Source organism: Erithacus rubecula, assembly GCF_903797595.1.
Source record: "Erithacus rubecula genome assembly, chromosome: W".
NCBI classification, from domain to species: Eukaryota; Metazoa; Chordata; class Aves; order Passeriformes; family Muscicapidae; genus Erithacus; species Erithacus rubecula.
In genome coordinates, this window is record NC_136690.1 from 1,374,789 (window position 1) to 1,392,380 (window position 17,592).

The 17,592-nt window shown below is 46.2% G+C and overlaps 1 protein-coding gene across 1 annotated transcript in view; it reads right to left on the reverse strand.

Annotated features, from left to right (window-relative positions):
* Window positions 1-17,592, reverse strand: part of LOC306814058 (CBP80/20-dependent translation initiation factor-like) — a gene marked incomplete at both ends in the record, with an annotated part of 276,253 nt that overhangs the window by 243,348 nt on the left and 15,313 nt on the right. Inside the window, 2 exons of the mRNA XM_079329768.1 lie at window positions 5,105-5,180; window positions 16,583-16,687. Coding sequence (XP_079185894.1) covers window positions 5,105-5,180; window positions 16,583-16,687 — 181 coding nt within the window. The remainder of the gene's footprint in view (window positions 1-5,104; window positions 5,181-16,582; window positions 16,688-17,592) is intronic.

The window sequence follows — 17,592 nt, forward strand, 5'->3', positions numbered from 1 at the left end:
AGGGGAAGCCACCCCTCCCCCCAAGCACGTGAAACCAACACAGAGGTTACATAGTTATTTGTGTCATTATAATAAATATAAACAAGAATACTAAATCCAAAGTAAAGCATAGACATGAAACACAAGAAAATCTAATTTCGTTATATTTGTTTAAATCACTTTTTTATAATTTTTTTTTTTTGTTTTTATGCATTTTTATTATTTTGTCACTATAATAATGAATTGTATCCACTCTTATGTATAAGGAAAACATGGGCTTGTTTGAACATGAGCAGGCGTGTCCCTGCTTGCTAAGAGTGTAACCTGAAAACGTGTTTGAGCCTTGTCCAGACCTTGTGGGGGCTTGCTTGTAGCCACTGCTGCTGGAGTGCTAGCCAACATGTTCAGGCTTGCTCACACTTGTACTCCAGCACAGTGGGCAGGTCACAGCCCACCAAGAAGTTGCCTATAAAATGGGGCGAGGACCCAGGGTAAGACGGACGTGTTGGCAGAGCAAAGACTCCCCAATTCCCCAGGGCTGCGTTCCCTGTTCCTTTATCAATGAACTAATAAATTGCCTTATTGATTGACCTACCCGATTGTGGTGAGTAATTTATAATAGCTCCTTGCAGAGCTGACAGGGAAAGGACATGGGTATCCTCAAATAGGAATCATTCAGCCTTCTCTGGATCTCTACACTGAGATGCAACAAATTATGTCCCAATGTGTCCATGACTTTCCTAGGGCAAGAAATTTGAGTGACCAGCCCACACAGAGGTCCTGCCTTTCCTCACATGATCTCCACACTGAACTGCAATGTCTGAATTGAAAATACTTGTTGATGAGGAGGGGTTCAGATGCCTGCTAGGTGCCTAAATTCAGGTGAGATCCCAGCATGGTCAGGAATCTGTGCACTTCTAAGCCTGTTTGGATAAAGTCAAGAATACAGTGGTGCTACAAGGAGCATGAACAATTAGAGAGTCTGCCTTTCTCCTGAGGAGCTGTTCCCTTGTTTTTCATCCAACTAGGAAGCTGGATGACAAGTATAGCCTGAAGAGAAACAAGCAGTTTAATATAACCCCAAGCATATGACAAAAAGGGTCAAAATCAGTAAGGAAACAGAATGACATGAGCTGCAAGGCAATTAAGATGCCAAACCAAATTATATCAGTGCTGTCTTCCAAATATACTCCATAGTGCCAGTAAAGCCTAGCATTTGAAAAATGCCATATAACAAAAGACAAGGAGCAGCTGACCAGCCAAGGCACAACCACACTGTTCAGAGGAGGGCAATCCCATCCTGGAGGCACGAGTCAAACAAACTGAAAGCCAAAATATGCAAGATGCCAGTCTACAAACTACTTGAGACGTCCCAAAACTCTCTGATCATTTTCTAGCAGCATTTACAGCATGTCCCCATGACAAGCAGCCTCCTTTATCCTTTGTGAGCTACATCAGCTTCACAGGGAAAAGGGGGAGTATCTTTAAGGACATGACTCCCTGGGTTGTTTTGTCTGGTAAGTGTAGACTTTGCCAAGGGCTTGCAGTCTGAAGATTGTATCTAAGACCAGGGCATTTGGCTGTGGCACATCCAAGCATAAAAGTCTTTCCAAGCATTTGCTGTGATGAGTAAAAAAACCTTTTGTTCACCTGATAGACCTTGAGAGGATATTGCAAGGACTTGGAGGCTGGGATATCATTTTGCTGTTTTGCTTTACTTGCAAGCATGCTGTTAATTATTTTGCTTTGCTTGTCTGAAAGACCTTGAGAGTGAGCCAAGATGTCTCTAATTGTTTTGCTTTGCTTGCCAAGATGCTGTTAGTTATTTTCACTTTGCTTGTGTTAATCACCTATCGCTTTAAGTGCTAGTAAGGGTCAGTAAAACAAGGATGAGGAAGACTACTCACCTTCATCCCTCGATCACCAGAAGGCAGAAGAAGACCCCCTAGCAACTGGAGGAGCGTGCGCAGAACTACTAGAGGAGGGGCATGAAACCCGAGGAGCATGCGTAGAACTACTAGAGGAGGGGCATGGAACCCCGGAAACTGAACAACTTAAAAGGAACGAACAAAGAAGGGGGGGCTGCGGCAGTTTTCGGAGCAGGAGCTCCTCTGTCGCCCAGCGCTGTGGATTTTGCTTTTGCCTTCTGTGACTAATAAATTTTTTTTTAATTTTGATTCGAACCTTTATGGCCCATTGCGTTCATTTATAACATTTGCCAAAGGGAGCAAAAGAAAAATGCACTGACTCAGCCCTCCCTGTAATGTCTTCATGATGCCAAGATGGTTATGTGGTCTCCTCCAACAAACTAGCTGAGATGAAAATGGAGAGGGTGATGAAGACCAGCTCTGCATGAGCTGCACATCTCAAATGCAGCAGATAACTGATCCTCCCTGGAGTGCAATAAAAAGATCTTATGAATGGGGAATACTTATCTTCAAAAGATTATTTTCTTCCAAAGTCAATTTTTGGCAGGATTTAAGTGAATTACTGCCCAAATTCAGCTACAGACTTATGAGTAAGGAGAGATGAAAAGGTTACAGCTAACAAGCTGAGCCAAAGCAATGCCCTCATGAGGTCCTAGCTATGAAGCTTTCAAAACAAAGCCTTTTTAACAGTAAATACAAGAACCTCAGATGAGCTTTGAAAAGATGGGGCAGGAGAAAGTTTCAAAATACCAGTTGTGGTGAAGGAGTTCGCCCATTGCCAAAGGGGAGACAATTTGCCTGCCTGTGCATGTCCACAAGATGGAAGTATGCCATGGTGCAAGAGCATCTCTGAGGAGCAGATGAACCCATTCTCCAATTTCCAAACAAAAGAAGAGGATTTTACTGGTAGTTGTTTTGGGTTTTGTTTATTTTTTCACCTTTTAATTGCCAAATAGCTATAAGCTGTCATTGGAATATTTTGTTAAAATACTATTGATAGACTCCCGCAGCAAAACTCATGTATATATGTTAACATCCAGATATCCAGAATATTCTGCTTAACCCGTTAGAGGTGTCACTGCATATCTCTGCAGAGATACACATACAGATATGGATGTACACTACAAATTAGTTCTAGATTCATGTCTTATACCTTATCATCAAAGGAACAAATTTCCAAAGCAGCCTGCAAGTAAGACTCGCTACATCTCTCAGACATGACCATCTTAACCCTGCTATAGCTGCTGAAGCACATTCAGTAGCAAAGCATTTTCATCTGAGTCATGTTGAAGGATGTTTGGACTGGCCCAGTCACACTGGAGGATGCTTGGATCACCCCAGTGGTCCTTGGAGGATGCTCAGATTGACCCCTCCGTCCGTGTGCAGCTGCTGTAATCAACCCCTGAGTTCTTAAACAGAGAACAAGAGTTTATAGATCTCCAACCTGAAAAGCCTCTTCTTCAGGATATTACACAAAGATAATGACAGTGTGGGACAGCCCCATAGAAGGTGGATTTTTCTTCCATAGGCTCACCCAAATATTTTCCCTTATGCCCCCACATACTACTCCAGAGAGCCATTTGAAACAAGGGATAAAGACCAACAAAATCACTGTTGGCATTGAACAATTACATTCAAATACAATTAATGATATATCAGGATTAAACCAGCTGTCTGCAAGTATTTCACTTGTCAATGCCAAACAAGATAAAACCTTACACAGAACTACCCAGCACCTAGTTCCCACATGCACATATGATCTAGGTAAGCGTGTCTCCAAAATAATGCAGCACTGCACAAGTCTGCTCAGAGGCACAAACAAAACATCAAATCCAGCATTCCTGTAAGGTTTTCCAGCTTAGAGGTGCTACACTAGCAATTAATCTAGATATCAAGGTAAAGGTTGGAATTAATTGACTGAAATCAATGCACTCAACCTGGCGTTAGGACAAGATAAGATGACAACTTCATGTTAGGACACAATTGGATGATAACCAGACCAGGAGGATCTGGTTTATTTAATTGTTGACTGAAAGTTAAACCCTAGAGAAGAAAATCAGTTCCTTGCACTGAAGGAAACCCAAGGCATCAGCACCAAAAATGGTTTGATTTCTTATTTCCAAATATTCCTCAGGGAAAATCACCTTATTTTGCAGAATTACTGGGATCTGTATCAGCTGAACTTGATGTTTTCTTCCTGTGACCTAAAGTTCAGACATATCAAGAATGCAAGAGACTGAGCAGGAAGCAGCTGCAGGCTTCCTGGCAAAGTTAGCAGTACTTCTCCACTCCTTCCACTGATTTCTGTATTTAGTGCCAGGTAACTCACCCAAAAGAAAAAATAAGGAAGAACATCCCATGTTTTTCAGGATGAGCAAAGCTTTTCCTCACATGATGCATGAGCAAGAAGCACAATGAGCTTTTTGCTCAGCACTGAAAAGGCTAACGCTACTAAAGCACATGAGATGTCTCCACCCTTCCCTCTGAAGGCAGAGGAGACTTCAGCAAATGAAAGCTGAGCATCCTCAGAAACTTGCCCAGCCCAGGACAGTCAGATCCATTGAGGACTTGGGCTCTGGAAAGTAAACAATTATATGATGCTGACAAATTGACTTATTTGATTAGACTTTTTAACTGAGGGTCTCATCCTGCTATTTCCCAACATCCAAACATTAAAGGTCATTTAACCAGAACTCCTGAAACTGGGCTGTATAGACAGACCTGGAGAAGGAACAGGTTGCAGAAAACATGCAAGTGGATGACCACTGCATTTAAACATATGTACACCACACAGGGGAAACACCTGGGTCAGCACACCATCACTGCCATCTTCCTGACAGCAATTTATTTTGGAGCTCTCAGGAGGGTTGATGCTTTTCAGAATCTCCTTTCCTACAATATATGAGCTTTGTGTACATATATCAATATATATGTATGTGCATATATATACTGTCCTCAACATTTAATCTCCCAATGAAATCTACATGAAAACTGCCTTCACCCAGAATTAAAGGTAATTTCATAGCTTGCCGAAACCACAGGCATAAATGCCATCATAAATCTCAAAGGACCATAGTTCAGCACATCCAACCCAGCAGTTTTCCCACTTCTGGGGATGATTTGGTAAGGATAGGTAAGGTAGGGAAGGAGCTGTCGTTTTCACCATAGCATGGGCAGGAGATGTCCTCATCACCTACCTGCCACACTGGAAGGACTTTCTCTATGTCGTTCAAGCTGATGCTATCACCATCATCAAATTTCCCTTTTCCAAGCCTGTGGCAAGAAGAAAGCAAACAAAACCACATGAAACCTCGCTGGAGCCAAAGTCAATTTTCTGTTATGGCACTTGGGGAAGATTACTTTTTACTGCATAGGACCCTCATGAAAACAAAGAGGGCCTCTGAAGTGAGTATGTGTTCAGGGTTGAGTGTTTTTCTGTTACTGTGTCAATTGTAAGAATTTTTCCCATTATCATGCCAATGGAGCTGGCCGGGTTACACCCAGGGTCCCTGATGGGTCCAGACAAAGGGGGTGGGTGGGGACGGCCCCCGGAGGGGCCTCTGAGGCTTCCGGGAGGGCACTCGGGTTTCCGGAGAGCTGGGAGGAGGACGCCTGGGATCATTCAGCCACGCGGCCGAGCACAGCAGAGCCAGACCCTCTGCGATCACCTGCCCTGCATCTGCCCCGTTTCCAGCCTCCAGCCTCTGCGGACACAGCTGATCCCCCGGACACACACGGTGAGCGAGGAGCCGCCGCCCTCGGTGAGGGTGAGCCCGTTCCCACCCGAGACCGGCGTGGCCGCTGCTGCCCCTCCCCCCTCCCTCCTGCCTTCGTTCCCGTCTGCCCTCTGGCAAATCCGGGCTCTGGACTAAGCACAGAGACAGCGTGCTTGCATCTAAAGGGACTGACACCGAGTTATCTATTTTGTTCTGTTAGCAATTTTAACTGTTATTGTTTTCTGTTTGTATAGTTAGATATATTAGTAAAAGAGCTGTTATTCCCACCCCCCTTATCTCTGCCTCAGAGTCCTTGATTCAAACAATCGTAATACTTGGGGGAGGGGAGTGGAACCAAAGTCTCTATTCCAAAAAGGGAAACTTCTGCCCCTACTGGCAGACACCTGTCCTTTCAAACCAGGACAGATTTTGGTGCCTGAACAGAAGCAGAGGACACTGAGTTGAGAGTTAACACAGGAATAACAGCTCTCTTAACTGGCAATATGTTGTCTGGTTTAATCTGGTTTGTGTTCCATGTAGCCACAGCGATCTCCCTCCCATTTGTAAGCCCTTTTTTGAATATGGGCCCCCTCACCAAGGTTGCTGTGGCTATTGTCCGATTGGTTTGGTGGATTGATTATGTCAGGAATTCATGGGTTTTTAATTTTTTTCTGGGAAGCGATTGCATGGATCCGGAGCTATCGTACTCTAACTGCGTGTTTCTGGGGCTATTTCAGTAATGGTACTTACTGTGAGATAACGAGTGCAAGGGAAATTTTTTCCCAACCCATCACCCAGTTTTTTGAGGCTACCCCACTGGTTCTCAAAGATTTCAGATCTGTTTTAATTGCCAGTGTTATTATACAGTGGCTGGTGTTGCTGATTGGCCTGTTTTATTTAGCATTCAGAAACAAGGGAATATTGGCTTGGACAACAACTCTGATACCTGCCCCAGGGACTAGGGATGATGCCCCACAGCCCACTGCAGAAATGAGCCATCCAGAGTGCGTGGGGACTCTAGTGAAGGATATAGGCCAAATGCTGAAAGAGCATAGCCAGATGATGAAGGAGTATTTTTCTCCAGCTGGTGAGAAACCCTCCCTCTGCCCTAAAGAGGGAGAGTCAGATGGTGCTGCAGTGGAACCCATAGATGTCATATCTGTCCAGGTTCCAGCTGAGTCACAGGAGCAGCCACAGCCAGCAGCAGTTGCTCCTGTGGAAACTAGGAAATCTAAGATTAAAACGAGGCACTTAGATAATGGGGATCAGCAAGGAGGGTCCTCACAACCAGCAAGGGAACCAGAGGTTGAGATTGTCACAGAGTCCCTCTCATACGATAGTCTCCGTAACCTGCGTAAAGACATTGCTCGGCGGGGCCGTGAGCCCTTTACAACTTGGTTACTCCAGGTCTGGGACCTTACGGGAACAGGTGTTCAACTGGATGGAACTGAGGCCAGGAATTTGGGATCCTTGGCCCAGGATTCAGGTGTGGACCAGATATTCGTAAGGGAGCAAGGCCTCCTTTCCCTCTGGGACTGGCTTTTAATGAGTGTGAGAGAGAAGTTTGTACACAGAGAGAGAATGCAGGAGCACCACCGTAGGATGCGCTGGCAGACCCTTGAGGAAGGGATCCAGCAGCTGAGAGATACAGCAGTATTAGAGGTACTCTTTGGGAGGGATGGACAGCATGACAATGACCCTGACAAGGTCAAGTGCACAGGGCAGATGTTATGGAATCTGGCAACCTTGGGTCCATCTCAATATACCACCTACATAGCAATGATTAATGCCGATAACAGTCCAGAGACAGTGTGTTCTGTTGCCAACAAACTCAGAAATTTCGAGAGCATGATGAATGGCCCAATGCAGGCTAATGTCTCTGCTGTGGCCAGGGACCTCCAACAAGTCGAAGATAGGATGAGGGATATGAAAGAGGAGATGATAGAGAGAATTGAAGAGGTGAGGAAGATCAGCGTAGCACCAGTACGAGTCACAGGCCCCCAAGTCAGAGCTTCACGTCCCCCAGCTAGGGAGAGAGGATACACCTCACGAGCTGACCTGTGGTTTTTCCTGCGAGACCATGGGGAAGACATGGGAAAATGGATTGGGAAACCCACTTCTGTCCTGGCAGCACGGGTGCATCAGCTCAGGGAGGGAAATGCTAACCGAGGGAGCCGCACTAAAATGAAGGTAGCCTCAACCTCCCACAAGCAAGGTGCAGGGTATTACAGCAAGGAGGATGTTCTGTCAGATCCCCTGGAAGGAACCTCCACTATGTATGCCCAGGAAAGAAATAATAACCAGGGCTAGAGGGGCCCTGCCTCTAGCCAGGGAGAGGCATGGGATGACAGAATCTATTGGATACTGTGGGTGCGATGGCCTGGAACGTCAAAGCCACAGAAACATAAAGTCTAGTTGATACTGGTTCACAATGCACCCTGATACCATCAGAACATGTGGGGAAGGTACCTGTTTCCATTGTTGGGGTGACGGGGGGATCACAGGAATTCACTTTGCTGGAAGCTGAGATTAGCCTGACAGGGAAGGGGTGGCAGAAACATCCAATTGTAACTGGCCCAGGGGCACTGTACATTCTAGGCATAGACTTCCTCAGGAACGGCTACTACAAAGACCCAAAGGGGTTCAGGTGGGCTTTTGGAATAGCTGCTGTAGCGACAGAGAGCATTAAGCAGTTGAACACCTTGCCTGGACTGTCAGAAAACACCTCTGCAGTAGGACTCCTGAAAGTGACTGAACAACAGGTGCCAATTGCCACCATGACCGTGCACCGCCGGCAGTACCGGACAAATCGAGATGCTGTGATCCCCATCCACAAAATGATCCGTGATCTAGAGAGTCAAGGGGTGGTCAGCAAGAGCCACTCACCCTTCAACAGTCCTATGTGGCCTGTGCAGAAATCTGATGGAGAATGGAGACTGACTGTGGACTATCGGGCATTGAATGAAGTGACTCCACCGCTGAGCCCTGCCGTGCCGGACATGCTGGAACTCCAGTACGAGCTGGAGTCCAAGGCAGCAAGGTGGTATGCCACCATTGATATTGCCAATGCACTCTTCTCCATTCCTTTGGCAGCAGAGTGCAGGCCTCAGTTTGCTTTCACCTGGAGGGGCGTGCAGTACACCTGGAACCGACTGCCCCAGGGGTGGAAACACAGCCCCACCATCTGCCACGGACTGATCCAGGCTGCACTGGAAAAGGGTGAGGCTCCAGAACATTTGCAGTACATCGATGACATCATTGTGTGGGGGAACACAGCAATGGAGGTGTTTGAGAAAGGAGAGAAGATCATCCAGATTTTACTGGGAGCCGGTTACGCCATTAAAAAGAGCAAAGTCAAAGGACCTGCCCGAGAGATCCAGTTCCTGGGAGCGAAGTGGCAGGATGGACGGCGCCAGATCCCCACTGAGGTCATCAATAAGATCACTGCAATGTCCCCCACCAACAAGCAAGAAGGAGACACAAGCTTTTCTAGGTGCTATCGGCTTTTGGAGAATGCACGTCCCTGAGTACAGCCAGATTGTGAGCCCTCTCTACCAGGTCACTCGCAAGAAGAACGATTTCCATTGGGGCCCTGAACAACAGCAAGCTTTTGCCCAGATCAAACAGGAAATCGCTCATGCAGTGGCCCTTGGCCCAGTCAGGACAGGACCAGAGGTAAAGAATGTGCTCTACTCTGCAGCTGGGAACCATGGTCTGTCCTGGAGTCTTTGGCAGAAGGTGCCTGGTGAGACCCGAGGCCGACCCCTGGGATTCTGGAGCAGAAGCTACAAAGGATCTGAAGCCAACTACACTCCCACAGAGAAGGAAATCTTGGCTGCCTATGAGGGAGTTCAAGCTGCCTCAGAGGTGATTGGCACAGAAGCACAACTTCTCCTGGCACCCCGACTGCCAGTGCTGGGGTGGATGTTCAAAGGAAAGGTTCCCTCTACTCACCATGCCACCGACGCCACATGGAGCAAGTGGATTGCCTTCATCACGCAGCGCGCCCGTATTGGTAACCCAAATCGCCCTGGGATTTTGGAGATAATTACGAACTGGCCAGAAGGTGAAGATTTTGGTCTCGCTGATGAAGAGGAGCAGAAGCAAATGACCCGGGCTGAAGAAGCTCCACCGTACAACCAGCTGCCAGCAGATGAAACACGCTATGCCCTTTTCACCGACGGTTCCTGCCGCATTGTGGGGATGAACCGGAAGCGGAAATCTGCCGTATGGAGCCCCACACGACAGGTTGCACAAGCTACCGAAGGAGAAGGTGGATCGAGTCAATTTGCTGAACTCAAAGCTGTTCAGCTGGCCTTGGACATTGCTGAGAGAGAGAAATGGCCAAAGCTCTACCTTTACACTGATTCGTGGATGGTAGCCAATGCTCTGTGGGGTTGGCTGGAAAGGTGGAAAAAGGCTGACTGGCAACGTAGAGGAAAACCAATCTGGGCTGCTGATGAGTGGAAAGACATTGCCACTCGGGTAGAGAAGCTCCCCGTGAAAGTCCGTCATGTGGATGCCCATGTTCCCAAGAGTCGGGCTAATGAAGAACACAGGCACAACAAGCAGGTAGATCAGGCTGCACAGATAGAGGTCTCAAAGATAGACTTAGATTGGGAACACAAGGGAGAACTGTTCCTGGCTCGATGGGCCCACGATGCCTCAGGCCATCAGGGCAGAGACGCCACCTATAAGTGGGCACGAGACCGAGGGATGGATCTAACCATGGACAGCATCTCTCAGGTTATTCATGACTGTGACACGTGCGCTGCCATCAAACAGGCCAAGCGGGTGAAGCCCCTCTGGTATGGGGGGCGATGGTCCAAATATAAGTATGGAGAGGCCTGGCAGATTGACTATATCACACTGCCTCAGACCCGCCAGGGCAAATGCTACGTGCTGACCATGGTAGAAGCCACCACCGGATGGTTGGAGACCCACGCTGTGCCCCACGCCACTGCTCGGAACACCATCCTGGGTCTGGAAAAACAAGTCCTCTGGAGACATGGTACCCCTGAAAGAATTGAGTCATACAATGGGACTCATTTCAAAAATAGCCTTATAAACACCTGGGCTAAAGAACATGGCATCGAGTGGGTGTACCATATTCCCTACCATGCACCAGCGGCTGGGAAAGTCGAATGGTGCAATGGTCTGCTTAAAACCACCTTAAAGGCACTGGGTGGGGGGACTTTCAAGAACTGGGAGATCAATCTACCAAAGGCCACATGGTTAGTGAATACCCGAGGTTCCACTAACCGAGCAGGCCCTGCCCAGTCAGAGCCCTTGGGAGCAGCAGATAGAGATAAGGTTCCAGTGGTACACCTGAGAGGCATGTTAGGAAAAACTGTCTGGGTGAACTCTGCTTCCACCAAAGACAATCCTATTCGTGGGGTGGTTTTCGCTCAAGGACCAGGTTGCACTTGGTGGGTGATGCAAAAGGATGGAGAGACCCGATGCATACCCCAAGGGGACCTTGTTCTAGGGTGAACTATATATGATACTGTGCCCGTAACTACATGTATGTATATAATTTAAAGGTTTCAATATGATGTAGCATGATGGCATGGAAAAATTCGGGGTGGATAGTGTTCGAGGTTGAGTGTTTTTCTGTTACTGTGTCAATTGTAAGAATTTTTCCCATTATCATGCCAATGGAGCTGGCCGGGTTACACCCAGGGTCCCTGATGGGTCCAGACAAAGGGGGTGGGTGGGGACGGCCCCCGGAGGGGCCTCTGAGGCTTCCGGGAGGGCACTCGTGTTTCCGGCGAGCCGGGAGGAGGACGCCTGGGATCGTTCAGCCACGCGGCCGAGCACAGCAGAGCCAGACCCTCTGCGATCACCTGCCCTGCATCTGCCCCGTTTCCAGCCTCCAGCCTCTGCGGACACAGCTGATCCCCCGGACACACACGGTGAGCGAGGAGCCGCCGCCCTCGGTGAGGGTGAGCCCGTTCCCACCCGAGACCGGCGTGGCCACTGCTGCCCCTCCCCCCTCCCTCCTGCCTTCGTTCCCGTCTGCCCTCTGGCAAATCCAGGCTCTGGACTAAGCACAGAGGCAGCGTGCTTGCATCTAAAGGGACTGACACCGAGTTATCTATTTCGTTCTGTTAGCAATTTTAACTGTTATTGTTTTCTGTTTGTATAGTTAGATATATTAGTAAAACAGCTGTTATTCCCACCCCCCTTATCTCTGCCTCAGAGTCCTTGATTCAAACAATCGTAATACTTCGGGGAAGGGAGTGGAACCAAAGTCTCTATTCCAAAAAGGGAAACTTCTGCCCCTACTGGCAGACACCTGTCCTTTCAAACCAGGACAGTATGCTGTGCCTTCAAAACACTCCCACGAAAACACAAAGTCGTTAATACAAAATTAAATGCTTTTCTCAGTCCTGTACCTGCACCATCTGCCACAGCATTCAAATGCTTTTGGCAATAGCAGCAGTGAGAAAACTAAAGGCAACCCTGAGCAGTAGCATTGGATGATTCAATTCCCAGTTGAAGGAGAACTGAAAGCACAGCCCACACGGTGTAAAGGTGGGTCCAAAGTTTCCCTGATCTGCCTCATGACCATCCAAGATCAGAGACTGAGACTCCGGGACCCCACCGCTCGCTCTGGACAGGAGTTTCTGGCCTGGCCAAGGTGGATGCTTGCCAAGGAACTGTTTGTAGGTGTGCTTGCTAGCTTGCTGCTTGCCATGGTACACTGCTCTCAAGCAGGGTACTGGCTGTAGTGTTCTGTTCCTGCACGTGTTTCTCAGAGCAACAATTTCCGCATACAATAGTCTATAAATTTCCCCGGTTTTTGGGCAGAGGCCTCTCGCTTTGGAAAAGGACTATAAAAATTGACTTTCCTGAAGAGACTTTGAGATCTGCCCATGGACAGAAGACACATCTATCGGCTGGGCCCAACAGACGTGGTCCCATCTGTTGGTAGCTATTCCTCCTTCCCCCTCTTTATTTCTCTCTTTTTACTTTGTTTCTTTTACATCTGTCTCCTCTATCGCAAACTGAGTTGTTGGCACTCAATAAAGTGCATTGCTGTTGTTGTTGAATAAAGCTTTAGTCCTCCTGCCGTTAGTCTTTTGCACCCTGGGGTCAAACGAACCATCACAACTCCCGCTCGAGTTGAGCGGATTGTGACATGTTGGCCAAAAAAAAAAAAAAACAAAAAAAAAAGGACACACAAATTTATAAAAAATGTTTCCTTTGATGCACTTCTTATTTGCTGGTCTTCCACAGGAGCTCCAGTTCCATGGCTGAGAAAGGTGTTGGCAAACAACCCCAAACATATATCTCAGACAGCAAACAGCAATCAGTATAAATGCAAGCATACAATTAGTAAGTCAAAAAATTGAGGTGAGAATCCAAGCACTCACAGACCAAACATCAAGCTGGCAGCTAAAGGACTTTCTTGTATGAAGAAAGTAACAAAGCCAATTCAAAGACTGTAACCGTGCTCATTACCTTGTGGTGCTTGTGGCTGTGTTGAAGGGGGGGAGGGGCTGGAGACAGACACAGCACACTCCTTTGCTCATTCAAGAGCAACAGTGTCAATTTATTCATGGAGGCTACCTTTTATAGGGGGTTCAAAATTTGTGTGCCTGACCATATCGTTGGTCAAGGTCTTGGTCCCACCCAGCTCCTTTGACCAATCATATGTCTGCAGCCTAGGTGGAACCTGATTGGATGAATATCCACTCAAGGGCCAGCCCATGGAACTGAGCCAGGTTTCCAAGGCAACCACAGCACAAACTAATCGTGCACTGCAACAAAAGACAATTACTAACTGGATGCAGAGAGTTTGTAACAATACTGAAGAAGAAAAAATGGTCAACAAATAAAATCTTTCCTCATTTATAAAGAAATGAGGTGATCTTTTTTATTATGCAAGAAGGATAATGTATTGTTTGATCAGTGACAAGATCTTGTTGAATAACGTATATTAAACAAAAACTGATAGCAGGAGACCCAGGTAATCAGTGTCTGGATGTCAGAGAACAGCATATTTTGGTGGAATTACAGCAAATGTGGGCGGAAATCTAGAAAAATGGCGTGTGCTGAAGTACTAGGCTCGAAAAGCAGCAAGTTGATGGGAAACAATTAATTTAATTAACACCCTAACAGCAAACTGATCTAGTGGAAAGTGTCACTGCTCATAAATGGGAGGTTGGAACAAGATGGTCTTGAAGGCCCCTTTCAACACAAACCATTCTTTGATTCTATGATTTATGGGAAATCAGAGGTGTTCAAAAACTGACTTTCCCTCATAGATGAAATAGTATATATATATGGGTGAAATCAAGCAAAACATTTGTGGACAAGTAATATCAGTTGCAGGTACAGAATGTGCAAGCATATTGTAGAAAAAGGTTGTCTGAAAAGGTTGGAGACTGTCCCAGGTTGAATGTCTGATGCCACACTGCGGCATAAAGGCAGAGAATGAGAATATAGGGACTAGGGGTATGAAGGCAGCTTTCCTCTAGAGACAGCATGCACATCTGTGGCTGAACTACAGGACCGCAGGCACTACTGGAAGTCACGTTTCAAAGAGGTATTAGAGAAATTTCTTAGAGTACAGAAAAAGCTAAAGTAACACAAGGGCTTGGGAGATATTTGGAATGAAGAGAAAATATCAGCTACAAAAGGTTGTTTGAACTGGAAGAGCAAAAGTAGAGCAAGAGCTAATGCTGGAAATTAAAGGCAGATTAATTCAGGTCAGAAATGAGGTACAGTTCCCCAGTATTCCTTAACCACTCTGCTTTGATTATTCGTCATACCACCAAACTCATAATTTTCCAATAAAATCACGTCTCTCTGGATAAAAATACTTCAGCCAAGCAAATGTGACGATGTCAATCAACTGGATGCAACTACATGGCCAACCTTGGGCAAGTGATCAGACTAAGGAATAAAATGGTCCTTTCAGTACTTACAGTGCAGAAAACACATACTGAACAGCATATTTCCTTTTATTTTTCTATTAATTTGTTCATTTCACAGCTAGCATGTTAAAAACTCCACTCAAGCAAGAGGGAAAATGCTTAGTTAGCAGGTGGAGAATCTTGGTTCAGCAAACAGAATCATGCACAGATTTGGCACAGAGAGCTGATGAACACAAAATACAAACAACTTTAAAAGTTAAAAATTAAAACAAATTTTGTCTGTGCTTTCTTTATTCTAACAGAGGTTACTTATATGACCTGTATTTTGGGAGATGCATTTCTTGGGCTGTCAGTTTATGTTTAACTTTTCTGCATATATGCTAATTCTTATTCAATTTTTACAGCAGTAATATTTAGGAGTAATTAAATATCTCACCTTCACACTGCCTTCTCTATCTGTTTTCATCCTAGGCATTCACAATACACTAGGAACCAGAGGCAAACCAAAAAGCTGACCCTGCTGCATCCTCCCTATATATAGCAGGTGCCACTGGCAGTATCATCTGGCAAGTGCCATCAACCATGGAGAATATTATATCATATTTTACAGAGAGCATTTAATCTTATTTGTCAAAACAAATGAGAAGTGTTCTGAAGGTTTATTCTGATTCTTATTATTCATCTTTTAGTTCTGTTAATAAAGGTTTCTTTATACACTTTAAAGTTTTGAGCCTGCTTTTGCCCTTCTCCTAATCGTTATCTCACAGATGAAAATGAATAAATAATTCTAGTGAGTGCACTGGCATTGGGCCAGTGCTCAACCCACCATATTGAATTGGTGCCGTGACTCGGATTAGCAACCCAAAATTGCTACACTTCATTGGTGTTTCCATCCGGTTGAACTTAAACTGCTAGAACAAGCAAGGCAAAAAAAGAGTGAACAACTCTGCTTTAACCTAGAACTGGATGATAGAAGAGTCAGATAGACAGACCGATTGTGGCATCTTCAAACTCTGTATGTGGTCCAGTACCTTTTCCCTATGTTCTCCACATAAGCCATGCCACCAAGCTAGTATTCCTACAAAAAGGGAGAAGTTAGACACCTTCCCGGAGAGCACGCATCCCATCCTGCTGTAAAAGGATTAGTCAAGTAGAATTCTTTTTGATAGATTTCTTGGATGAAAATAAAGTGTCAAGGCATCAAATATTATATCTGAGAACTGTTTATTGATAAAGAAAGATAAGTGTTCCTACCGAAGGGGAATAAAAAAGAGAGCAGAGCAGGGAAAGACAGATGGAAAGAGAAACAGAAGATAGGGACAGCTTTACCACTAGGACCCCAGGCACCCTGTCGGCATCAGCTTGGCAGATGGGGCATGAGTGCTGCAAGCTGTGGTGAGCCTGCACAGCTCTTGTGACTGGCTGGGTACAATTTCCTAGTGGCAGCAGGCAGCCTGCCTCTGGCATCAGTGAGCAATGGCTGCAGGCTGGCTTCTGTGGGCTGTTACTGGGGCAACACAGGAAACATGGTGGCTATGGCTGTGGAGTGGGTGCAGACAGGTTGCAGTCAGTAGCTGTTCCATTGGGGAAACAGAGGAGCACTAGGTTGTGGTGGTGATGAACTGCCTCAGGGAAGTGGCAAAGCAGGGCAGATGGACAGGTGCAGACAAGGAAGCAGGACTGCAGAGAGAAAAAGGAATGGGGGAGGGGGGCCAAGCTGGAAAAATGCCCTCCCCCTTGTGGCACAGTAAACTGCTTTTATGTTCTAAGGCTCCTCCCATAGCCTGATTTCCTTGGCATCTTTTCCCAGGCATCCAGGAGTCTGCCCTGCTGGCAAAGGAGGGGGGTCGCTTGCAGCCAAATAGCAGAAGCTTTCTATCCCCTGATTGGCTGTTGGGCGAGGTCTCCCCCAGGGACAGGGCTCCCCTTCATTTTCTGCCTCCTTAACACATGATGTGTTAAAGTTCCCAGCACATGCACAGCCCCTATAGTAATTTTTCACCCCATGTATAACATATGTTGAGGCATAAATAAAAATCAAATTGGTCCCTCTAATTGCATGCACAGCACTCACCTTTCTCTGTCTTTTTGAGGCAACAGGTGTTTGGAGGTGTTTTGCAACTTCTTGTGAAATTGGGTGAAATCCAGTTTTTCAGTCTGCAAGTCCCATGTTGCACCACTAGGAAAGAAAAACAGGAAAAAACAAAGAAAGAAAGTCCACTACTAACTAAACACTACTGAGCTGAAGAGCAGAGGGCACATAGGAGCCTACAAGCAAGGAAAGCTGGTATTTCTCAAGGCACCACTCCCTGTTGCAGAACGCATGGATGCAGGCCTCCAACCTTCATATTTCTGTATCTCCTTTCTTTTAATTTTTTTTTTTTTTTTTTTTTTGAGGTGCTGGGTTCCTGTTGCTTGTTCTAAACCCATAATTTTGATATATGATGCAGCATGATCCAGCATACACCTTGAAAGCTATACTTGATCTGTGTATAAATGGAATATTGCAACAGGTAGTGGTCTGGTCCATGCAATGGAGATGTTCTCTCTGGTCCTGCAAAACCTGCTCCAATGGCCTGGAGTAAGTGCCAGATGGGAACTCAACCCCCACAGAGTCTTGCAGTGCTCCAGGCACAGAGAGAGAGATGCATAAAACTGGACAGAAAGCACATCTCACTGCTTTTCCCATGTTGAAGCAGGAGTTGAAGAGCTCTTTCCAGTAGGTGCAAAGCCAACACATGATCACACCTCCATTTAATGGAAGAAGAGTAAAAACCTGGAGCAGTAGCTCAAAGGTGCCTCAAGTCTTGCCTGTGCAGCTCTTGGATGATTACAAGTAATTGAATCAGTACCAGTTTCAGATGTTTGGACTGAAAATCCATTCAGGAGCTTCTCCAAAGCACATAGGATACTTTAAGTAGATTGATTGTGGTTAGTACTGCAGGTTAAATTGGGATGGAGAGGAGGAGGAGCAGTGATGTGAGTACTGGCAGAGTACTCACTGGTGCTTGGGTACTGGCAGGATGGATATGCAGGCAGAGGCTGAGGCCACAGTCCATGTCTCTCTTAAAGCATTTTAAAACT